The sequence below is a fragment of the Enhydra lutris genome, unplaced genomic scaffold (assembly GCF_002288905.1).
Source record: "Enhydra lutris kenyoni isolate GAN:26980312 unplaced genomic scaffold, ASM228890v2 scaffoldscaffold38, whole genome shotgun sequence".
NCBI lineage: Eukaryota > Metazoa > Chordata > Mammalia > Carnivora > Mustelidae > Enhydra > Enhydra lutris.
The window spans coordinates 1,526,422-1,551,437 of record NW_019154122.1 but is presented as its reverse complement, the minus strand read 5'-3'; the positions used below and the strand labels follow the sequence as shown (position 1 = coordinate 1,551,437).

At 53.5% G+C, this 25,016-nt stretch overlaps 1 protein-coding gene across 1 annotated transcript in view; it reads right to left on the bottom strand.

Annotated features, from left to right (window-relative positions):
* The window catches only part of LOC111154611 (runt related transcription factor 3), a 58,312-nt gene extending 33,802 nt beyond the window's left edge, over positions 1–24,510 (bottom strand). Inside the window, exon 1 of the mRNA XM_022514308.1 lies at positions 24,453–24,510. Coding sequence (XP_022370016.1) covers positions 24,453–24,510 — 58 coding nt within the window. The remainder of the gene's footprint in view (positions 1–24,452) is intronic.
* Positions 24,511–25,016: the final 506 nt, after the last annotated feature.

Genomic DNA, 25,016 nt, shown 5'->3' with positions numbered 1-25,016 from the left:
TTCGTTGGGAGGGACAGAGGCTGGTGAGAGGGCCCTGGGTAGCTCGGAGCCCAGGAGAGTTCTGGAAAGGGCAGAATTTCCCAGGCCCAGGAAGGGGCTTCAGCTCTGGCAGGGAGGGAAAGAGCTCCTCTGAGTGGCTGGCACTTCTCGCACTTCCTATTGTAGAGGAAAGACAGGAGGATTTTCAGGTTCAAAACATCTCCAAGCCTTAATCAGAGGGTAAGAATAGCTTCCAGTCAGAAACCAATGTTTGGAACTGAATTGGAACCATGGGATTAGAATCTTGAGCTCTATTAATCGTTACTGACAACAGTTAAGCTTCCAGCCTGCTGGGCCTAATCCCACACTGTGCTCATTTGTGCCTCACAGGACCCTTATTGGGGAGGTCCAGCATCTCCCCCCCCCCACCACCAAAATCCTATAGGTGAAGATGTAAACTTGCCCAAGGTCACACAGCTGGGCAGCTGTGGAGCCGGGATTCCAACCAGGCAGCCTGGCCCCACGGTCTGTTCTCATGGACCAGAATCAGATGCTTGAAGTTCTAGTCATGGAAGAGAATTAGAATCCTGGCATGAGAATTGTGGGCAGGATTCAGAATTTTATAATGGGCTCTGAGATGCCATATCCAAAATCTCCCATTTGTCAAGCGGAAGAACTGAGGGCCGGGGAGGGAAGGGGTCTCCTTCAAAGTCACCGCCTAGGCCAGGGGCAGAGTCTGGAACCCCCTCCTGCCCCCTCCCGGGGACTCTGGTCCAGGATGCCTTTCTCTCTGTGGCAGGCCCTCCTCACCCCACCGCCCACCCAGTGGCTCCCCAGCCCAGCCAGTCCCATTAGGGATTTTCCACCCCTCCCCAAAAAGGTCCTAATGACTGTCAGTCCTTGTGAAGCCTTAATTAATCTCAGAGGCTGATGGCTCTGAGGAGACCGGGGGCTTTGGCCTTACGCAGATGAAGATTACGGCTCCATTTCATGTGGTGGTGAAGGAACGCCTCAGACATTCCTGCCAGCAATAAAAGCCACATGGCTTTCCAGCGTCGCCCTTGGAAAAGAAAAAAAGCGCAGCCCTTTGCGGAAAGAAATCAACTATGTGCTGTATGCATGGCATGAGATAAAAACGGGGCATAACGAGGTGGAGAACAGTCGGTCTCTTATGCTGCTTCCCGAGGCCACCGAGAGTGGCAGGGCCTGGCAGTCGAGAGCCCAGCAGCAGCCCCGGGGAGGGGCAGTGGGAGCCACGGTGGAAGGGCCTCTGCCCCTGCACCTGAGCCGGCCTTCAGATGCCCTCCATGCCCCACTGGCCAGGCTGGCCCCCCGGGCCAGTGAGCCCAGCAGTGATGCAGCATCCTACTTGCAGAGGGTCCCGTGCCCGCTCCCCTGCTCTGCCATCACTGCCTCGAAGTCCTTCAGACTCTTTGAACCAAGGGTCAGTGTTTTCATCCTGCCGCCAAGCATCCCTAGATTAGGTAAGCGGTCCCGGCCCACAAGTCACCCTGTCAGCTGACGGCGACATTTTCCAGGCCTGGGGAGTCATGTTCTTTTGAGCACCTACTTTGCCGACATCATCTGAGACGAACTCCGGAACAATCGTATGGCTTGTGCAGATGGGGCAGCCGAGGCTCCGAGAGGCTTCCACGTGGCAAGGAAGCTGGATGTGGAGTCTGGTCCCTCTCCCTCCAAAGCAAGCGTCTTAACCACTCCACGTGCTGCAATACTTCATCTCCACCATGCTCCGTGGGGGCGGCGATGGGCAGGGTCAAGCTTTTTTTTTTTTTTTCCAAATAACAGAAGGGATAACAGAGGCCAGAGAGGTGAGGTCGTTCAGGGGCATGTCCAGTGGCTAGTAGAGCATTCAGTACCAGGCTGCATGGTAGGGATGGGGGCCTGCATCCAGATGGCTGGGGCGGGGGTAGGGGGGTGTCCCGGTTTTAGAGTTGTTTGTTCTGTTCCTAAATGTGCTAACTCTCTGTGTGGGTCACTGTCTTCAGTCTGGCTGGGATGTAGCAGGAGTCCTGACCTCCCCCACCCCTCACGAGTGCTGGGTTCTAAACACCTGGAAGTTCTTCTTTGTGGCTTCCTGCACTCTTTCATGCCCTGGTTTCCCTCTGCCACCCTCCCTGGTTGGGGAAGCAGTTGCACCCTGTGTCTTGATCAACTTAAAAACAGTCCCAGTTCTCAGTGAATCCTAGAAAACTGTGGATGAAGGGATCCTAAAGATGGTCATGACCTATAACATGGGCTAGGCCCAAGACTCATGGACCTGGCTGCTGGCTCCAGGACAGCCATCCCCTTATTTCTTGGTGGGTGACCCTGGACAAGTCCCTTCCCTCTCTGGGCATCAGACACCTCATCAGGGAGCTAAATGCGTTGGGCCACACTTGATCCTCAGGAGGACTGTCCATCTTCAATGTTCTAGAATTCCATGTTAATCCAGGACAGTTCTGGGGATACTGAGGTCCAGGAGAGGTCAGAGGCATGCTCAGGGTCATGTAGGAGGCTCACTGGCTGCTGGACTTGACTCTGAGATCCCTGTGCTGGCCCAGCTCTCCCTTACACAAGACTTTGGAAGACCCAGCCTTGGTTTTGTCCCCCTCTCCTGCTCCCCAGTCCACCTCAGCCTGTCAGGTGCTATAAGGGTCCAGGTTTGGAAGCCACAGCTAAGTGGCTTCTGTTTTTTTATTTATTCTGGGTGTCTGTTTTATTTTTATGCTTTAAACATATTTATGTTTTATATACTCTTCTGTTACTATATTTTACAATAAAATATTTAGAAAGAAAGGCAAAGGGAGGAAAATAGAAAAAGACATACCCTTGACCCAAAGCTCTAAAGAAATGGACAAAAATGCTTACATTTTTATACAGTTGCAAAACTGCCCATAGTATGTCAAAACTGGAGAGTGTTTGTTCTCGACCAGATCACTGTTTCAACCAGATTGTCCTGTCTACCAACTCAATCTCAGCCGAATGTTCTGGTGGTCTCTGAAGCCATCCTCCTCATGGCAACACCCCCATATAGGGCATTTCTGGGCGCTCAGCCCCCACCGAGCATGCTCCCTACTGAGCTCCTTAAATCTTACCAGTTGTCTTCCAGATCCGGGTCATTGGGCTTCCTCTATGGAACTAAATGGAACTAAATGTCACTGAGGAACTAAATGTCACTGAGGAAGCCTGCTGGACCCAGCCAGGAAGGGGCAGAGCTGGGGTTTGACCCAAGCTTTATAGATGCTGCAATTGTGCTTTGCTCACCCCAGGAGCTTCATCCCATGGCCTGGGCCCCTCAGTTACAATAACGAATGCTATCTACACTTTATAGGTATTATTTTGTTTAATTCTCATGGCCACCTTATGGGTTGAGCCCCCTGTCAACATCCCCATGATAACACTAGAAAAACCAGGGCCCAGGAAGCTTGTAACTTGCTCCAGTTCACCCAACAGGTAAGCGTGAGAGCTGAACTTGGCAGCCTGGCAACCTGAGCAGCCTGGCCTGGCTGCACGGGGAGCGCAGACACCATGGAAGACAGAGCAGTGGCCCAGGGTCCACAGGTGACCCCGAGAGACCAAAGGCCAGCAGGGCTGGGTGGCTGGGATGGGGGGGTCCAGCAAGGGAGATCTGCTCCAGGAGTGATGCCAGCCTACCTACCGCTCCTTGCCTACCAGGACCATGGCTCTCAGGGAGGTACTCAGGATGTGGGCAGAGCCAAATAGAGACCTGAGCAGGCCCATTAATCCCTGCCTGGCATGTCTAGGCCATAGGCTCAGACACGGGGCACTTTGTCACTGTCTGTTGGCCTGCATTTGTCACGGGCAAGGATGTGATGTTTAGCACCTGTGTGTCTCTGACTGTACCTGAGGGGGCTTCTGGAAGGGAATCCTAGAAGGTGCTCAGACCTAGGGTGGGGGCTGGGCCTTCTTACTGCCCCATCTTTGAGGCTCAGTCAAATCAGGGCTGGCCTTGATGATGTGACATTCCTTCAGCTCCCAGAGGCCTGGCCCCATCCCTAGGGGCGCAAGTGGAAATGTTCCCAGGCCTGTCCTCGGGGAGCCCTGCACCCGATGCAGGGAGCTAGGATGGACAGGAAGAGGAGAAATGGGAAGCAGATGCGGAGGAAGTTCTAGATCCGCTCGGTCAGCAAACACTCATTGAGCACCTTCAGCCCACATGCAGGGGGCTGTCTTAGGTACCGGGGGTACTGCTGTGGATGGCAGGCAGTTGCCCCACGCAGCTTTGATTCGGCGGGCAAGGCAGAGGATAAACCAGGAGGTAAACAGACAAACACACCAATATTTGATAGCGTCTTGGGATGCTGGAGAAAATGATGAAGGCCAAGGGACAGAAGATGACTGGGTGGGGGGGCTGGGCGAGGAGGTGGTCTCCCTTACTTTAGAGCAGGTGCTCAGTGAGGGTCTCTCAGAGGAGGTGACATCTGAGCTGAGGCTGGAGGCTGAGAAGGACCCAGATGGAAGAAGGAAGAATTGCCTTCTCCCACCTGCTTTCTCCCACCCCCCTCTGGACCGGGCATGTCCACAGTTCCTAAAACATTTTCCGCCTTCTATCTCTTCTGCTTTTCTCATAATGGCCCTGAAAACCAGATGGGGAGACTTGAAGTACCCAATGTGCAGCTGAGGAAACCGAGGCTGGAGGTGAGAGGGGCTTGTAAAGTTTGATGCCTGAATGCCAGGACCAGACCCCGCCCCCTCCCTGGGGCCTGGGGCTCCTCCAGCCACCCCATCGGCCAGCTGGTTCCTCAATGCCCAGGTCTGGGCAGGCTGCAGCCAGAGGGGAGTCAGGCAGTGGGCATCGTTTCTCTGGGGTCACAGGGCTGGAAACGTGGGCTGCTGGGCAGGGCCCGGGAGGGGCAGCAGCTAGGGGCTGGGCGGGGGTCCGGAGCGGAAGGCGCCCAGCCCTGATTGGAACAAGGTGGCTGCACTGGGAGCCCAGCCTGGCGTCATTGATCTTGCCCGGTGTTCCAGCCACCAGGCGGGGCCAGCGCTGGGCAGGCTGCCGGCTTTCCCAGGTGTGGGGACACCCTGGGGGAATGGCTTTTCATGTGGTCATGGGGTAGGCAAGCCACCCAGCACGTGGGGGAAGCCAGGGCGTTGGGGGCACGCTGGCAGTTGGGCGGGGGGGGGGGGGCGTCCTGGAGACTTAAAATCCCACAGCCAGCAAATGTCAGGCTCTGGAGACAGGGTCACAGACTTGAGGCGCTGAGACTGACAACCTTAGAACCCTCGTCCCTGGAACTCACATTAATTGAGTGCTCCCCGTGTGCTTGGCACTGTTACCATCACTGCGCCCGAGGAGGTGGGCTCTGGTGTCACCCCCACATGGTACGCAGACTGAGGCTCAGCAGGGTAGAGGAACCTGCCTGCGGTTACACAGTTACAAGGCTTTTGTCCTAGAATATACGATCCCTAGGATCAGAGAGTCTTAGGGGGTGGGAATCACAGCTGGTCAACACTGGGAGGACCGTGAAGATCCTTGAGTCCAAGTCCCTTATGCCAGAGAAACAGGTCGGAGGAGGGGACGTGGTTTCCTGAGGTCACAGCATGGCCAGTGGCCAAGGTCAGGACTCACCACTCACCTTGGGAGCTTGGCTGGGCCCTGAATGTGGGGTCCGGGGGGCACACTTGGCCCCTTTGACCCTTAGTTAAGACCTATTCTCTCGCATGTTACCGAACTTTCTGGTAGGTAACTGACCGTTTCCTGCTAGCCCACAGGGAGTTCTTTGAAACATTTAATTGAATACCTCCTGTTGCAGGGAACCTTTCCTTCTAATCTTGCAATCCTTGTGGGAGGAGTTTGGTCATTGATGCAAGTCCTCTTGGAGCGACTGTCAGTTTAGCAGAGCAGGATGGGGTTAGGGATAGGGTTTGGAGAACTGAGGGCCTGGAACAGGGGAGGGATTAGCTCTTTGGGATTCTGCACGGCCAGCACCCCCATCTCTCTGTCCTCATCTCCTTCTACCTGCCCCCTCCCTATATGCAGCCACACTAGCTTTCCTTGCTGGTCCTTAAATACCAATCCTACCCCTACTGCTGGGCATTTGCCATAGGGTTCCCTTTCCCTGGAGAGCCCCTCACATTCTGTTTGCATGGCTCCACTCACCACCTCAATCAGGTCCCTGTCACCCTCTATGAAAGACCTTCTCTGAGGCCCTGTGCTTCAATAATGGCAGAATAATGGTGCCCAAAGGTGTCCACATCCTAGCCCCTCTAACCAATAACATGTGACCTTACACAGCGAAAGGGAGTTTACAGGTGTGATGAAGGTTAATGACTTCAAGATGGGGAGCTTATTCTGGACTATCTAGGTGGCTCTAATTTTTCACAAGGGTCCTTGTAGAAGTGGAAGAGGGAGGCGGGAGAGAATAGTCAGTGGGTGATGTGACATGGAAAACTGAAAGGGTCACCATGCAAGGGAAGTGGGTGGCTTTTAAAAGCCCAACGAGGCGAGGAAATGGATTCTCCCAGAGCCTCCAGAAAGAAACATAGCCTTGCTTATACCTTGATCTTAGCCCAATGAGACTTACGTAGGACTTTTGACCCCCCCCCCAAAACTGTAAGATGGTACATGCATGTTGTTTGAAGCCACGAAAATTTGTGGTAATTTGTTATAGCAGCCCTAAGGAAATCAATACAGCCCTGTTCCTTGATTTATACTTCTTCAGCCCCTTTATCCTTGCCTGAGAGATTATGTCTCTACTCATGAACTATCTCTTCTCCCCCGTAGAATGTCAACTCCAGGCGGGAAGAGTTTTGTCTTTTCACCTGGTGTTGTCTTCTCAGTTAGAGTTGCCAGATTGAGCAAATAAAAATACAGAGAATCCAGTTAAGTTGGATTTAGGACCAATGACAGGCACTTTTCTCATATAAAGTTATCACAAATATTGCAATTCTTTATACGTCTGAAACTCAGATAATCTGGGTGTCCTGTATTTGGTCGGGCAACTCTATCCCCAGTGCCTAAAAACATGCTTGGGTACCTGCAAGGGTCTCAGTAAACATCTGTCCAATGAATGAAGTACATAAATTAATGAATGAATGTTAATTTCTAGTTTAGGAATCTGTTTGGTTTTCAGAATGCCTTCTGGATAAAGTGTATTTAATAGCAAATAATGGAGGCAAACCGTGTTCCGACCCTGGCTCCACACCTGGTGCTGTTCTGAGTGCGTTACAGTTGTTGCCTTGTTTGGTTCTTAGAGTAACCCGACGAGGTTATTAGCTCATTTTCCAGGAGAGGATACTGAGGCCCTGGACGTTTCCCAACTTGCTCAGATTCTAGCAACCATTGAGTAGCTCAGCCAGGCGACTCAAAGCCTTTGAAGAACTTGGCCTGAAGAACATTCTAGGTTCATGTCCTGACACACTTCCCCACACACAGTAGATCCTCTCTAACAGCCCATGATACCTTTGCAGGCGGTACCCTCCCCCATTCTGGGACTCCAGAACTCCTGCGTGTGCACCAAAGCCCCATCCAAATTTCCCTTCATTATGAGACCATGCTCCCAGGGTGCCTCGGCCCCTCTCTTTGCTACTCTTGTGGCCCCTCCCCCTGACACTGACCTCCCTGAGATCAGAGAGGGGTTACTTTCAGCTCTTTGGCTATGAAGGGTAGAGCCTGGCTCCAGGGAGGTGTCTAGAAACATTTGAAAATGGATGGATGGATGGATGGATGGACGGATGGATGAATGAATGAGTGAATGACTGAATGAGGGAATGAATGGATGGAAGAGGGAATGAATGAACATTCATCTATTTCACACTGGGCTTTAGTTTTAGAGTCTATTAAAGGACAAGAAGAGTCTCTCATCCTCCCACCCCATCTCTCAAAACACATTTTTTTTTGATTATAAGAATAATACACATTCATTAAAGGAAAATTGGAAAATAATAAAATTACGAAGAAGAAAATTAAAACCACCCATAATCCTGCCACCCAGAACAATTGTTAACATTTTGGTTTTTAGCCCTCTGGTGCTCCTACTGTACGTATAGATTTAATTTCTTCTCTCCTCCCCCGACCTCCTTCTTTTCTTTTCTAACACTGGGAACATATATTACATACTGTTTTCAACCTGCTTTTGAAACGTACCAACATATTGTGTATGTTTCCTGCCCTGCTCATCAAATCCTCTCCCCCTTGGCAGGGCAAGCGTCTGTGCTGTAGGGCATGGGGGTGGGGCGGTGGAGTTGGGGGGATGGGGGAAGCTGTGTGAAGACACCCTGCTTCCCCTGCTGGACCACCGTAGTGTTCCCTTGTGGCTGTCCCTTTCGGGTGTTTGTGTGTTTGTTATGAAGGCACTGCCGGGAACACCCTGGTATACACGTCTTAGCCCCATTCCAGATTCCTCCCTTAGGACCAGCTCTGCGCCAGCCAGTTCCACTGGGCTGAAAATACCCATTTATTCAGCCATTTGTCCACATTATGGTCTAAGGCTTATGGTTTCCATCCCAGATACTTAGATCCAACCAGAAGAGCCTCACAGATGACTGCAATCTGAGGGTGCTTGTGACCTCAGGCATGTGTAGACCTCATACTTGTTAATAATTCTCTACCTGAGCTCCCCACGTCCCAGGCCCTGTGCATCTCCATGTGTCCTCACAAGCACTCTCCAGGAGCCAGCATAGCTGTCTCCCATCTTACAGATGAGGATCCTGAGGGTCTGAGAACTAAGTGGCTTGGCTGAGGTCTCAGAGCGGAGACACAGGGCACCTGGGATCCGCCTCAGGTCAGCCTGATTCCAGGGGAGGATGACTGCCCCACCCTTCTGGGGCCACACCCAGGTAGACCACTGATTTGCTCCACGGAACTCTGGGCTTTCTAATCTAGGGCAGCAAAGACCCTGCCCCACTATTCCTGCTGGCTGCTCCCCGAGGGGTCACAGTCCAGCATCCCTGGGAAGCAAGGGCAGGGCTTTGATCTAAAAGCTGGTGGCCAGATCCTGACCTATGTCATGATGACACCGTGCCTCACCTCACCCTCTCCATCTGTAAAATGGGCGGGCAGATACTCAGGCGACAGCCCCCTGGGTTTGCGGCTGCTTCAGCAGAGTGGTGGCGATACTCAGTGCTGAGTCAAAGGGAGAAAGAACTGGTCAGATGCGCCACCTTGCCACAGACAGCCAAGCCTGGTCGTGGGGGCGGGGGGGCGATACTGGAGTGAGGAGGTCTGAGTACTAGGCTGGGCACGGGGAACCTGACAGCCCCAGATGGAGCCTGACCCCCACCCCCCAGCCCTAGCAGATGGGAGGCTATTTTTTAACTGACCCCACAGGAAGAAGAGGCCAGAAATGAGTTCAGGGGGTTAACCCAGGGCCCCAGGGCCCCTTCCTATTTGCATCCTCTTCCTCCACTACCCAGGGAGCTGTGTGGACTTCATCTGGAGCTCCCTGAAGCCTTCCAGAGCTCCCAGGTCAGACCGCTGGAGCTAGAAAGCCCCCATATGGCCCCAGAGAGATGTGTGGGGAATCTGAAACACCCAGAGCCTGCCTGCCTTCCTGCCACCAGGTTAGGCCACCTCCTCCCCTGCCACGTTCCTGGGGACCCTTGGCAGCCCCTCCCTGTCTCAGCCTCAGTTTCCCCACCTATCAGATGATAGGTCCCCTGGAGGCATCTCTGAGGCCTCTCCTAGCTGGGAAACGTAGTTCTCGGTTGAGGCCTATACTCTGTGCCATCAGTCCGGGATTCCCGTGAAGCCTTGTCCCTCAAGCTCCAGCCCAGTGGACAGGGGCCACTGGCAGGTGTCTGGGGACTCCCAGGAAGAGGAGGAACTTCCTGGCCAGAGAAGCAGTACCAGCCTGGGTAGGGGTAAAGCAGCTTCCCCTTGCGGCCTCCCTCAGACCACATCACCAGGTGTCCCTTGGTCCCCACGGGCAGGGGTTCCTGAAAAGTCCGGGCATCTGTTGTAGTGGGTGTGGCCGCTCATGCGTGTTTGCCAGTGAGAGCGTGCGCGTGCTCCTAGGCGCATGGAGGGGGGGATAGGGCGGGGCCTAAGGTGGAGGCGGGGCTTTGCTGAGCTGCGACAGAGGCCCCTGAGCTACGACTGAGGCCCCGCCCCACCACACCCACAGGTCCTACCCAGAAGCCGTCGCTGGTGCTGGTCTGACCCTTACGCTAAATGCGTGGGGGGGGGGGGGCAGGGGTTGCATGTCCAGGAGGGTAGGGGTCCCCCAAATGCTCTCTGGGCCTCAGAAGGCTGGGGCTCCAGGGGATCCGTAGCAGAAGCTGACTCTGACTTGCCTCCTTTTATTTACTGTGTGTTTAAAACAATGCTGTTAATACACAACATCACTGGGTCTCTCACACAGCACACCCCGACGCCTGTGATACAGCTGGTTTTGACCCTGGAACAATGTGAGTGTAGGGGTGCTGACTCCGGTGCAGCATATAAAAATCTGCCTGTAAACTTCGGCTCTCCCCAAAACTTAGTTACTCTTCACTGGAAACCTTACTGATAGCATAAACTGTTAATTAACTTGTTGTATGTCACATGTATTCAGTACCATAAAGTAAGCTGGAGAAAAGGAAACGTTACCAAGAATATCAGAAGGAAGAGAAAATACTTTAACAGTACTGTGCTGTATTTATGGTGAAAAATAATCTACCTATAAGTGGATCCTTGAAGGTCAAAGCCGTGTTGTTTAAGGGTCAGCTCTAATATGAGCACGCTGGAAAAAATTGGAAACTATAGAAAAACACTCCAAAAATGCTGAAGCCTGAAATCTGAGAGCCAGAGTGAAAACTCTGAGCCTTAATAGAATCGTATCCATTCTCACACGCTGAGCGTTTCACATGGGCTGCAGGGCGGAGCTGAGCACTTGTAATACTGTCTCAGTAAGTTCTCTGTACTGTCATTCTCCCCATTGTGCAGATGAAGAAACTGAGCCAAAGAGAGGGCAACTAGCCGTAGGGGAGGGAGTGGCAGAGCAAAGATGCCAGGTCTGGCTAATTGGAAAGTGCAGATGCTCTCTAGGTCCAGAGCTGGGCTCCCTGAGCTGACTGTGTTTACTTTCATTCCTCCCCCTGTATTTCCTGAGCCCCTCCTCTGACTTACATCTAACTCAGCACAGGGGGCTCGGTTGTGAACAAGACAGTCAAGGCCCTCATTTGAGCCCCCTGAATGGGCACAGGCTGAGCCCCAACCTTGAGCAACAGCTTGATCGCAAGTTCCGGTTGTCACTGACTGAGCCATAGTCCTGTCTCCCCCAGTCAGTAGGGGCCACTGTGAGCTTTTCTTCAGCCGTGATATATCTTAAAGCCCAGGTCAGAGGCCTGACGGGCCCACTGTCCGTGTGGGGAGGAAAGCCATCAAGAGCCTACCTGCCACCTCCGGCCTACTCTTCTGAGCCAAGCCTCCCTGGGGCAGGGGACTGAGTGTTGGCCTGGGCCCTGGCCCAGCCAGGGAAGGCAGAGAAGTCCAGATCCCCTCTTGCGCTTAGCTGGGAGGCAAGTCTCTGCTCAAAGTATGGGGCCGCCCCGGGAGTCTGAGCTTGTGTGTACCACTGAGCAGCCCCAGGCAGCTCTGCCCAGTTCAGGTCAGCCACTGGAAGGGCTTGTATGTCCCCAGATCCTTGAACTGGGTCTTCTCTTCCTGACAAAGCCCAGGACACCCAGCAGACCACCCGAGTGTTTGTCACTCCTCTCACGTGGAAAAAAAGCAACACGGGTCTGGGCTCCCTTGCCACCTGTGCTATATTTTTGGGGTCCGCCCATGTTCCCCTCTCCTCAGACAGAGCCAACTACCCAATCTGTGGCATTCAGTACAAAATGAAAATATAGGTTCCCTGTTGAAAAGGCAGGAAAAAAGCTCCTAGCTTTCCTCCATAGTATCTCTTGACTTGTCATGATGTCTGTATTCGCTATTTAATGTTACGTTCCCTTGGACATGGGGACAGTGTGTGGTGAGTACAGACCCTCAAAGACACTCCCCCCGACCAAACCTTGGCATATGGGTCATGTGCCCCTGTCCTTCCCATGCCCACACTCACGTCCAGCCCTGCCTGTGTGGGCCGGACTAAGCCCAGGCCCCAAGTCCCTACATTCTCCTCTGTCTCATCCGACTTCACTTACAAAGCACAAATCCAAAGACGAAATTATTAAGAATTTCAAGATGGCAGCCGCAGAGCATTAACCCAAGCATAGGGGACCCTTTTGAGCTCAGAGCCCTGGGGTCACCCCTGGGGTTGCAGCCAGAGAAGCCGCCCCTGCTTGAGGGAGAGTCCCAGCTCAGATATGAGTGTCACCCCACCCAACTCCTATCGCAGCCCCTGACATGAAGGGTGTGGGGGTAGGAAGTGTGGAGCAGACCACATGCATTAGGGAACTGTCTTTCGTGCACTGGGCTGTGCCTATGGAAGGGGTGGGCAGAGCCTGGCCTTGAACCCCCACTACACTGCTTCTAAACGACGTGATCTTAGACAAAGGCCTTCGTTTCTCATGTTCCTCCTCTGCCAAATGCGGACGAAAATATTGACCCTGTAGGGTTGTGAATCTTAGCGGTGATGTGTGTAAAGTGTCAGCCTAGTACTGGCGGAGTGAATTTCAGAGGTAAGTCAGGGCAGAGGAATGACCACCAGGCAAGAGTGGTGGGCCCTAAAACAGGGGCAGAGGCACGTGTGGGTGTGTGCCCCTCACACCACATGGGGCACTTGAGAGGGGAATTCCAGGGGACTTCTGCGAGATGTCTCCAGGCCAGTAGACTAGGGCAGGATGCTGGTGCACTCAGCGGGAGGGACCCCTAGGAGAGCTAGGGGGTCAGGGAGAGGAACCCAGAGGGAGAGGCCCCCGCCAAAGTGCTCACAGTGCCATTACGAGAAGGATAACACAGGCCCCGCCCGGATGAGAAAGAAGCCCTTTGCTTGGGCCATGTATGGACCTGAGCTAGCCAAGGGATTTTGGCCTGCCTTTCTCGGAGCACTTTCCAAGCTCAGTTCTGGCCATGTTGTTCCATGCCCTCTCTAGGCCTCAGTTTCCCATCTACACCCTGGTGAAGAGGGGCCACCGTACATCATGTGTCTTCTGAACGGACCATACACTGTGCTCTACACATCTTCCTTCTTTGGTCCTGAAATGACAACAGGCCCATTTCTCAGATGAGAAAACTTGAAGCCCAGTGTTGACTCACCCAGCAAGAAAGGGGTTCTGATTGGCCAGGCTTGCGGAAGTGCTACCGGCTCTTCCTAGGAAGGGGACCAGTGGAAGCGAAGGAATGTTTCTCCAGGAAGAAGACCTCGATGAGCTCCTAGCCACGGTGCTGTGGTGAGGCGCACAGGCTCCAGATGCGGGCTGCGTGGGGTAGAACCCCAGCTGGGAGACCTCGGGCAGGTTAACCTCTCTGGCTTTCAGTTTTTTCATCTATAAAACTGACTTAATACTAGCATTTGTCTCATAGGGTCGTGAGGATTCAGGGAGCAGAGGTGTGGAAAGTGCATCGCGCCTGGCACTAGTAAGAGCTATATGTCAGTGTTTGCTGCTAATATCCTAACCATTTCAGAGCTGAGTTGTTATAATTGTTTCCTAGACAATTATGCATTTAGGAATTCCAATTTTGTACTTTTCCCTTTTGCACTGAGCATCCAGCTAATTTCTCTTTCAAGTCTTGAACAATTTCCTCTGTCCTTGAAAAAATAACTCCCTGCCTCCACGGGGCCTGTAGCCTGGGTGGACTGAACACGGCTCCCTGGAGCAGCTTTTCCCAAAGAGGGTTCCTTGGCACACCAGCCCGAGGAGGAGCCCATGTTCCTCAGCATTTTAAAGCCTCTGAAAAATCCTTCAGCAAAATACTCTGTCGAACATGGTTAGATACACTCTTCCCCAGTCTTGTTTGGTCACAGAGCCCCTTTATTTATGCTCAGCACCTGACACCATCTGCCGAACACACGGTGGGAGATGCCCCCCTCATTTCCTGGTTTCTAGGAAATGGCAGAGCCGAGCGAGCGAGAACTGTGAGTAATGCCCCTCACAAAGAGGCTTGGTTCCACCCCTGCAGAAATCATCTGCACTAAAGCTCTTCCCTCGCTCCTCTGCTCAGGTCCCCTGTGCTCTCCCCTTCACTGTCAGGTTCTGTCCCCACAGCAGCCTGGGGAGGTCAGTAGTGTCGCTATCCCCATCTCACAGATGAGGAAGTTGAGGCTCAGGGAGGTTAAGTGACCACACAGCCTACTGGCCGATCTGGGAGACAAACCCACAGCTTCTGATTCTGAACCCCACATTCTTTTTCTGAACATTGATAGGAAAAGCACAAATAGATTTCATTCTGCCAGGATCAATCTTCCCCAGTGATTTGCTTTTTAAAAATCTAAAGTGTTCCCCCCACCAACTACACACTGAATGTATTAGAAACTTAAAATCTTTAGTAACTTTTCACCTGATGACAAAGGTAATCTGTGCTTGCTGTATATAAGATTTTTCAAACATTTTGAGTCGGAAACGGAAAAAGGCCATAATCTCATTCCAAGAGATAAAGCTGGGTGAGCATTCGGGCCGACACTCTCCTTGATCTGCATGGCCCAACAAGGTAGCTGTCATGTCCAGGAGACTGTTTAAATTAAGATAATGAAAATGAAATAAGATTAAAAATTTGGTCCCTCAGTTGTGCTAGTTGTGGACTGGGCGGGCACATTTTTAGGGACACGTGGCAAGGAGCTACAGCATCGAGCAGCACAGACCTGGGACATTTCCATCATCCCAGAAAGTTCGGTTGGACAGAGCTGCTCTAGTCTCTTCCTAGACGTAGCCCGATGTACATGCATCGTGATTATTAACATTCCTGATGAGTTTCCTGGATATGTTGTATGTCTCTGCCTGGCCTCACCCACGGAGGGAAGAGATGCTCCAGAGACGAAAACCAGACACAGGGAAAAACAGTCTCAAAGGAGATAGACCGAATGATAGCGGTTTTCTCTTGGGTGTCGCGATTACAGCTTATTTTCAAATTTCCTAGATCCTTCAGGAGATCTACAACATAAAATGCAGGTGGGGTGGGGATGTTGATGGATTTGTTTTTTTTCCCTCATTAGTTCTCGCTGCTTCTAAAAGCTTCAAGGTACGATCTTACCCGAGGCTTAACTTATTAGTAGTAGTGTTTCTTAGATTGTCGACTCATGAAGAGTGGGAGCCTGCACTAATTTGGTGTTTTATAAAACACCAAATTAGGAAAGGCAGACAGTGTTTTTTTTCTCAGGCCCAGGGCCCCCCAGCCTAGGGCTGTTCTAGGTAGGGCTGGCTTCCTGGGCACCCAAGCCATGCAGTAGTTCACGGTGTCTTGCTTAGAAAAACCCCACGCTTAGTTTAATGCTCTGGGCTTGCCATCCTGAAATTCCTAATGATTTTTGTACAGGGGGCCCTGCATTTTCCTTTTGCGCTATGCCTTGCAAAGTGTGTCGCCAGCACCAGTGCTGGGATTCTCCCCAGGATGGGTCGTATTTTGACTCGGGATCATTGCCTTTGTCCTTCTCAGACCACAGATGTGCCCATCCGTGGAGCACTCACTCTATGTGCCTGAGAACAAGTATGCTTCGGTCTCTCAGACATGTGCCTAGAGAGTGACAAAAATAGGGCTTGCAAGTGGGTGCGGGAGGGCCCCTGTGGTCTCTGTTCACACACGTACCCATGCTCAAGGTGCACGTCTACGCTGGCCTATTTCAGAGGCGGCCTGGTGCATCACGGGATGCTCTGTCCCACATCACTGCCCAGCTTAGATCCTGCCTGGATTCCCTGCCCTGAACTCCATGCCCGACCTCTAGGCCTGGCCCACCTCTCCTCTGGCCTCTTCCTCCTCAACTTTCCCACAAGACCCACAAGCTCTCCGATCTCTAAGAAACCCGTTCTATGTGACGTAGATCCACCCCTTAACCCATACCATTAATTCTGCCTGGATCACCAATGTTCCTTCCTTCCCAGACCTACTCATCTCAGACTCTACCCTTCCTGGGAAGCCTTCTGGAAGTGTTTGAGAAGGGTCTAGAGGTGTGTTGGTTGAATAGAGGAGGCTATAAATCACTTTAGCACCTGGGGGGGTCAGGGAGGGCTCCAAGAAGTGGTCAGTTCCCAGGCCTTCAGTAAGAAGAAATGTCTGCCAGGTAGAAGGAAGAGTTTTGCTGGGTGGGCTTTGATGACAGACAGATTCTCACATGCATTTGGGCTTCACCAGCTACCAGCTGCATGACCTTGGGTGAGTCCCGTCCCTCTGCTGAGCCTCAGTTTCCCCATCTATAATAACAATAACTCCTAGTGCATGAATTACTGTAGAGATGAAGTGAAATGAGATACTCGTGCAAAGACCACACAGGGCCCGGCATACAGTAAGTCATCAGCAAATGCGGCTCCCATATCCCTTCCTCATTGCCTTTCTTCTAAATAACTACTTTCGGCCAGTCATACCATCACTGAGTCTGTTCATGTATTCATTTCTGCAACACAGGTAGGGATAGCTGTGATGAAGATTTAATGAGGTCATGGGAGCATTTATGGAAGTCTCAGAAGGCTGAGATTTTACATGAATAGGGAGGGCGTAGACCAGAGGGGTGCTGGCCTATCTCCCTGGGGCATTTTCCAGAGGCAAACTCTTTCCACTTATCACTAGAACTTTGGCTCTGGTGGTGGTGGGGGGTGGGGTGGGCTGGGGTTAGGGATTTTTGCCTTTCATTTGCTCCTGTATCCCCAGTTCCCAGAACAATGTGTGGCATGCGTACAGTCGATGCTCAATAAATATCCATTGGAAGATCAGCGGCGCCAACTGGACCTCATCACGTCCCAAGTCCTGGACATGCCAAGAATACTGTCTCCAGATTAGGATCACAATGTAAGCCGCACGCATTTCTGAGTACCTGCTGTGTACATGGTTCTGCCCAGCCCAGGGCAGACCCTTCCTCTACATCCTAAAGAAGTAGGCCCAGGGGGAAGATGACAGACACGGTGATTTGGCAAGAGGAAGAGAGAAGAGGGGTAACCAGCAGGTCCTGGGCTGGCAGTTCAGTGTTTAAAGATTTAGAAAACACCAATCACCAAATAATTAGGGACAAAAGCTCCCTGCCATGATTGCACCATGTAGCATTAACTACAACGTTTGAGTGTTTTCCTTCCAGTCTTTTTTCTAAAACTGCCTTGCACTCAGAGCTGGCTTCCTCTCCTCCTTGGGAAGGTAAGGACTGCTCCATAGAGGACCTCTGGGGCCCCTACAATTCCTAACATGGGGCTCCTCACTCCAACCTTCCTGGACCAGATAGATCTACCTAAAATAGGAGGGTGTGCAGAACACTGGCAGGGACTTTGCAACAGCCCCCTTCCTCCATGGGCAGGGACCAGGACTCAGGTCCACTGAGGGGGGACTGCAGGGAAATTCTCAGCATGGGGGGCACTTTCTGGGACTGTGGGGGTTTTGGTGCCCAGGCAAACTAAGTTTCAGGCAGGGGCATGACCAAAATGGACCTTTCCTCTCCTCTCCACCCCCCTACATTTCACCCTGTTTTCCATCTGAGGGCTCCAAGTTTCCCCTTCCCTTAATACCTTCTTCTAGCTCTGTACCCAACCACCTCTCTCATCTCAACTAAGGTGAGCGCCTGGCTGGCTCAGTCCGTGGAGCATGAGACTCTTGATCTCAGGGTCATGAGTTCGAGCCCCACGTTGGGTGCAGAGATTATCTAAATAATTAAAAACTTGAAAAAAAAAAAAAAAAAGGTGAGCAGACCAGCAGACCCACTGGTTCCAAAGTATCATGACTACAGGGACCCAGATGGGCGCCCTAGAGCAGCCAAGTGCTCCAAGTGAAATTGTGGTCACCAGGTCACAGAGTGAAGGACGTTTTTGGTGGGGGGCGATTTTGGTCACCCCTACAAATCGTAAGTTATGGGCATCCACCCTTTCCGCCCACATGTAAGTCTGAACCTTTTGCCAAAAACACTTCCCAGACGCAAAAGAAAACCCCAAAGAGGAACCTAAACCTTCATGCCTGCGGTGCCGATTGGACGGGAGCACTTGGGCTCCCACCAGCAAGCGTTTCAAAGAATGAGCCAGCCTGCAAAGGGGGAAGTGAGGGGCCCTGCTGGAAACCTCCCAGGCTGGTCAGTCCTGGTTCATTCAATCGCTTGTCCATTCATCCTCACTTTCCTCTACCCATTTAGCAAAAAAACCCTGGGTGGTCCTTCTCGACACACACAAGGGGGGGCGGTGATGGTGAGTGATGGTGGGGCAGGGCATTCCCGAGGCCTGGAAGGGACAGAGGAAGGACCCAGGGAGGAACCCCAGGGGGGCGGCCAGTAAGCTGGGCCTTGAGAGGAGACAGGCAGCTGTCTCACTTTCCCTGTCCCATTCAGAGTCAGACAGGCTCCTGCCCAGGACGCAGGGGAGGGAACATTAAATAGCCGCAGTCCCAGCCTTTATGGATGGCTTGGCTCTGCACCAGACCCCCATTAAGCACATAATATAAATTCTTTTTGAATCCACCCAACAAGTTTTGAATTGGCTACTGTTTGTTCTCCCCATTTTAAAGATGAGGAAACTGGGCTCAGAGAGGTGAAGTGCTTTGTCTAAGGCCACACAGCGGGGAAGTGGCAGTGCCCGGCTACAGCTTGGGCTTGTAACCACATTTTATGTTGCCTTATCCCCAAAGAACGCCCCCTTTCTACCACCCTCCCAGAGAGCCCTTGACAAGGGGCCCCACAGTCTCTCTACAGTCTCCTCCATGCTTACCCCTCTCCGGCCCTGAGAAAACCAGACGTGGGAACATCTGCCATGGCATGTGATGAAACTGGAGATGCAGAGCGTGGCCCCAGCCCAACTGGAGACAAGACAGTGAGCCCTTGCTGCCTGCCAGCCCACGCACGGGGCTCCAGGGCAGGTCCCATTCACTACGGGAAAGCTCCCTTGGAGGTCCGTGCTCCCAGCCCTATCGCACAGAGGAGGAAACTGAGCTCAGAGAGGTGAATTAACATGTTGCCTGCTAAACAGCTCTGACCTGGTCAGCCTGACTCCTACACTGTGCGCCAGGTGGAAGGTTGTCTCTGGGTAGACAAGAAAACTTGCCACTGGATTCAACCTGACACAAGACCAGACTCCTCTTCGGACCTCCGTCTCCCCATCTATTTAGTGAGGAGGTGGCACTCTCTGTCTGCCTGGTCCAATATTTTCCTGCATTGGCTCACTGTTTCTGGTTCTTGTGACTTCTCAAGGTACGACCGGGTCTCACTCCCACCCCAGGCCCACAGTTCCTAGAGTCATCCGCGCCCGCCCCTTGCACAGGGCGGGTTGGGGGCTGCCTTTGGGAGGGGCTACTTCAAGACCAATGACAGAGGGCCCAGGCCTCACTGGGGGCTAAAGCTCTTCCTTCCTTCCTTCCTCTCTCCTCTTATTTCCACCAAGTAAGGCGGGATACGGGGAATTAGGTGGGCACCAAGGCTGGCCCTGGGACTGAGAGCTTGGAGGAGGCCAGGGCCCCTTGGTGGTGGCAGGTGGTCCTGGGGAAGATTCCTGGCAGAGGGGGTGTTTGAGCTCAGTTTTGAAGATGGGATAAGACTCCTCAGCTACCAAGAGGGCACACTCTGGGTGACGGATTTGAGGATGGGCCTGCAGATAAGGCGTTTCCAGGAGACAGGAATAAAGACTGATGTTTCTGCTTCCTGGCCCTCCCCTGCCCCCAGCCAAACTCTGAGGCCAGGCCTCAGTTTCCCCTCCTACTGAGCAGTCTGGACTGGCTCAGAAGCAAGGCTGGGATCAGAGGATGCTGCTCCCCTCTGCCTCTCAGAGCCTTCTGGAAGGTCAGGTTTTCAGGCCCTATTGCTCAGGGGCATCCTTCTCCCAGCTCCCCTCCCCTCCGTAACCTCCCCCACTCCCTCAGGCAACCAAGTAAGCCTCAGCTTTGATGCAGCCACCTCAAGCCTCAAGGCCCAGGCGTCAATGGGCCCTCTATGTGACCAGTGGGGCCGCTGGGGGCCGCCAGCTGCCGTCGTGGGCGTGAGTAAGGCCTGGACACACAGTCCCACTGTGTGGGGCTGGTTCATGTCCGCCCAAACCCTGTGGCCGGTGGGGGGCTCCCAGGAATGTCTCCCTGGGGGGCACTTTGGACAGACAGGGTGGTCTGGGGAGACGGGGTTGTGCAGGGCGGCCTCGGGAGCCCCCGTCAAAGGGGCCCAGAAGACGTGGCGCCAGGTAAGCACCATAGTGGGCGTGGGGTGACTGGCGGTCTGTCTGGTCAGTCCGCTCATCTCCCAGGGTTGGCGGGGGAGGGGGAGGCTGCCATGGGCACACCACTCAGGGTGACCCACTGTCCTGCGGTGCCTGGGGTCTGGGACTTTCAGGGCAAAAACCAAGAGAGTCCCCTGTTGGCTTAGGAAAGGATAGTGACTGACCTCCTTAGTCTGGACAGTTTCCTCCCTGTCCGGTGACCTCTGAGTCAGACCATGGGGGCTAGAGCTGCCCAGTGCCATTTTGTCCACCCCCTGCCTCCACCCAGGCCTGCCTCATGCCTGAGAGGTCATTTTCCGTCTCTCCCAGGCATCTTAACAGGAGGAGCTGCCAGCTGACTACCCAACCACTGCTGAGAAGATCTTGGCGGGATGGGTGGCCCAACACACCGGCTGTCCATCCACTTCCGCGGGCTCCAGCCACCCTGGGGGTGCCCAGAGTCAGCTCATTCCCGTCTCCACACCTTTACCCCAGGCTGTTCTCTCTCCTGGAATTCCTTTCCCCCTCTGTCACTTCTTCACCGAACCAAGACCAGCCTGAATGTCATTTCACCAGGGGAATTGTTCTCCTTATCCCCGGGTGGGCTAGTCTAGTCCCCTTCGTTGAACTTCTAGACCCCCCATTCTTCCCTCCTCATAATATCGATCACACCCCAGCGCAATTTTTCAGTTTCCTCATCTCTTTCCACACCTGACTTTGAGCTCTTTAAGGGCAGAGAGCCTGACCCAGTCACCCTCATATCTGAGATCCCAGCACAAGGCCAGCCTCACGGAAATTGTTATTTGCGATGTCCTCTGTGCCAGGCACCCTGCTCATTGAATTCTCTCCAGAGCCCCTTGAGTTCGGTATAATCATCATCCCCATTTTATTTATGGGGAAACAGGTACAGAGAGGTGAAATGACTTGCCCCAGGCTACACAATTAGCAAGGGGCAGAGTCAGATTCTGGAGCCGGGACTGGAATCCCTGTGCTCCACTCCCTGAGAAGTTTTTGTGTAATTACTGGATAAGTGGAAACATTTGCCTCCCTTGGTTCTCCTAAATGCTACATGTTGCAGTTCAGACCCGTTTCCTCCAGTTTCCTCCCCAGAAAGGTACCCCAGTGGGGAGAGCTATTGCCTGCATGGGTGTGGTTAAGGGGTGTGCTGCGAGGGGGACGCCCCAGAGAAGGGCCTCACGGGCAGTTTAGGACAAGGGTGCCGGCCTTCCACGGAGCTGTGGATGGGCCCTTGGTCATCCCCAGGGCCATTGCCTGTGTTTATCAGATGGGGAAACTGAGGCCCAAAGAGAGGAATGGACTTGCCCGTAATCATGCAGTACGTTTGAGTCAGAGTCATCAGCGTCTCCATTTCTCAAAAAAAGGAATAAATACCCTTTGCCAGGGGCTAGTCCCGGCAGAGGAAGAGGGGGAAGAATGGAGAATTGCTGGGGGCCTAGGGGTGCTCCAGGAGGTCCCTGTGCCCTCTCTCTCCTTCCATTTTGGTGCCTGGAACTCTACTGTCAGTCTGCCAGCTTCCTGGGTTGAGTCTTGTCCTCTTTCCTCCTCACCCTCTACTTCACGGCCTCCGCCCTCTTCCTAGTCCTCTTCTCCCTAGGGAACTGAGGTGAGTTTGGGAGTTGGGGATCCACGAGCTTGGGGTCCCAAGGACGCCCCCCCCCCCAGCCGCCCTCTTGCTGAGGGGCTAGGCCTGGAGGTCCTGCTCGCATGGAATTCGGGATGTCTGCGCGCTGGGGTGGGAACGCGGGACAGCTTTCCCGTCACAAACCTCCAACTAAAATGCAGCGTCTCCTTCCCCAATGATTTTGTCCCCAGTGGAAATCACAGATGTTCTTCTGTGTCGTGAGGGCTGAGGCGGAGGATCTGGAAATGCCATTTTCGCTTGTCACCACCATGTGGTGGCCGTTGCTAGAGCTCCTGAGCTCTCTGCGCTCCGTGTGTCACGACAGAGGCACGAGGTCACAGTCTTATCACTTAACTTTTTTTACAGCTTGATAATTGTATTTCCACAGATCTGGTCTGCATAGTCCTTCGGATTTGGTTTCATGCCCTTAAAAAGTGTGACTCTGAGAAGGCGTCTATAGGCTTTCTGAGGCTCCAGAAAGATCTGTGGCTCAGAACAGGTTAACGACCCAGCGTGGCTCAGTGTGGAGCCCAGCATTTTACCACCCAGAGGTTAGCTCTCTCTGGGGACAGACTCGGCAGCGGCAGCCCTGTGACTTTTGGGGGACAGATCACCCAAGTAAGCGTGCTGTAAGCAGGACGTGGGGAATGGAGCTGGGCAGGAGAGACGGGGCCAGCCAGTGTGGACCAACGCCTCAGACCCCAGACCTGGAACCATCCACATGGACCCTGGCTTACAGAGCACATCTATGTCCCTGCCCACCAGGAATCAGCCTCTTGTCTCTGGGCGCACATGGGGCCCAAAGCCACCAGCTCTCCTCTCGTTTGCCCTCCGAGCTGCTCTCTGCCCTCTCCATGGCCTCAGGAACCCATCTTAGGCGGCAGCTCCCTTAGTCCAGTCTCCCCAGATTCCTTTGTTTTAAATCCTACATTTCTCCATCTTGCTCATGGAGAGAGAAACACAGATTACAAAGACCCAGCAAATGGTTTTTATAAACTCTTATTTTCTTGCCACAGACTGCCTTTAATTAGCTCTGGGGACTACAAAGGGAATAGCGTTATAATAGGAGCAGCTTGAAGGAAGGAGCCACGGCTGTCAGCTCCCAGACCTGAGGCTGTTGCTTTTCACCAGCCACAACCAGGTTTGGCGGGAGTGCATCCGCCTCAGGGATGGCAGCAACCCCCTTCGCACCCCCACCCCCAGCCCCCATCTGCAGCCGTACAGCCTGCCTCAGCTTCTCTCCAGAGAGGAGGAAAGGGTCCCACCTCAGATAAGCCCTTGAAGAAACCTTTAAACAATAAGAACCCAAATGTGCCTCTGCCCCTGCCCCTGCCCAGAGCTGGCCTCCCAGGGACTGGCTCTGAGTCACTCTGTTAGCCGGCAGCGGGACAGGCTGACAGGCAAAAAGGCAGACAGTCAGACCATCTTCTGTATCTCAGCTGACCACCTCAGCTGAAGAAAGGCAACACCAGTGCCCCCCCCCCACTCCCCAGTCCTTGGAGTTTTAGATTCCATTCAGCCCCTCTGTTCTGGAGGAGATCCTGTCTCTGTGTACAATCCCGAGGCACTACCCTCATCCCCAGCCCATCCCCAGCCCATCCCCAGCCTCAGACGACCAGAATGCCACAGCCAGAGCTTCTCCGTCTGGGACCATGACAGGTTACCTTCCTTGCCTAAGGCCACTGAGCGAGGTAGTCGAGACCTGGGGACTCAAGCTCAGGGCCTCTGGACCCCCAGTCTCAGGTGTCACAGCCCCATCTGGACTCCTGCTGAGGGGCAAGGGGGAGGACGGTAGCCGGCCGATGTCTGAGGTCAGGGCTCATCAGCCCTAAGAGCCAGGCAGAGGCAGGAAAAGTCTCCCCCGAGTTCTAGCCTCCATCAGAACTTCCAAGTGGGGGATCCTGGAACCCTATCCATTTTGAAAGAGCCCAAAAACTCTGGGTCGCTTTAGGCCACGAATAGAGGCAAGAGCCACCTAGAAACACTTTCTTCTCCCCTGCGGCAGAGTCTGTTAACCTTCCCCAGGCCTGCTTCCCCGACGCTCAGCCAGTTTCTTGCGTCCCAGAGCTATGCAAGTTTTCCACAAATGCCTGTAGCCTCCTTCTCCTCCCTCTGCTTCCCGCCGCCCAGGATGACTTAGAAAGCCTGGGAGAGATCCTCAGAAAGATCTCCAGATTCATGGCTCTTGACAGAAGCTGGCCTGGCTCTAGGAGACCTGAGTGTGTCCCGGAGCCTGCGTCTGCCTCAGCTCAGGTGGAGGGTCCGAGCTCCCCGGGTGGGCCAGGGGCTAGGGCTGCAGGGTCCCGGAGCCCCGTCAGTGAGGCAGGAAGCCTCAGGTCACAGGAACACCTTCCATGTCCTCACCACCTCAGGACCCTTCGAGGTTGGCCGCTGAGGTCTTGCGGCGTCCATTTCCCCCACCACTTACTGTCCCCACCAGCTGAGGATAAAAGTCCCACAAAAGTCCACTCCAGGAGACCACGGAGGCCACCAGCCCCTCTTCCCACCTCAGGCTTTCAGGAGTCAGCCAACATAGGTAGGCAGGCCGTGCACTTGAAGGCAGCCTGGGTGGTCGGTGGAGGGACGTGGTCCGGGACCTGGCCACAGCTCCCCACCCAAAAGGATCAGCCCAGGGCCCTGGGCGATCGTTACTCACCGCGGATGAAGGTTGGCGAGTAGGTCGGGAAGGAATCGAAGATGCTGTTCGATGCCATGCCCCTCTCTGAGGAAGGCGAGAAATCAGACCTTCCGGGGGTTGGCTTGGGATTGACTTGGTTGGCTGTTGTTTTATTTTTTCCTTGTTACTTTTTGAAAATAAAGGGGGGGGGGGTAGTGGTGTCGCTTTTTGTTTGTTTTTTTGTTTTGTCTCTTTTTTTCCCCTATTGCTACGAAAAAGAAAAAAGGAAAGAACGCGAGAGTGTGTGTGTGAGCGAGAGAGAGAGAAAAAAAAATCCCCAAGGAAAGTAAGTTTCTGTTTGTACCCAAGAATTTGGATTCCCAGTCCCACAGGAATGTCTAGCCACAAATTTTCAACAGAAGCGTATGCAGAGTGTATCATTAGATGGCGGGAAGGAGCCTTCGGCAGCCAGGGCGGAGGAGCGTGCTGGGCAGCGAGAGCAGAGCCAGGCCCAGCATCAGCGCCACGGGGAATGAATGAATGAGGCTCGCCCCTGACAGAGCCCGGGCTCCAGTGGGTGCGAGGGCGGCCCGGGGGTGGGGA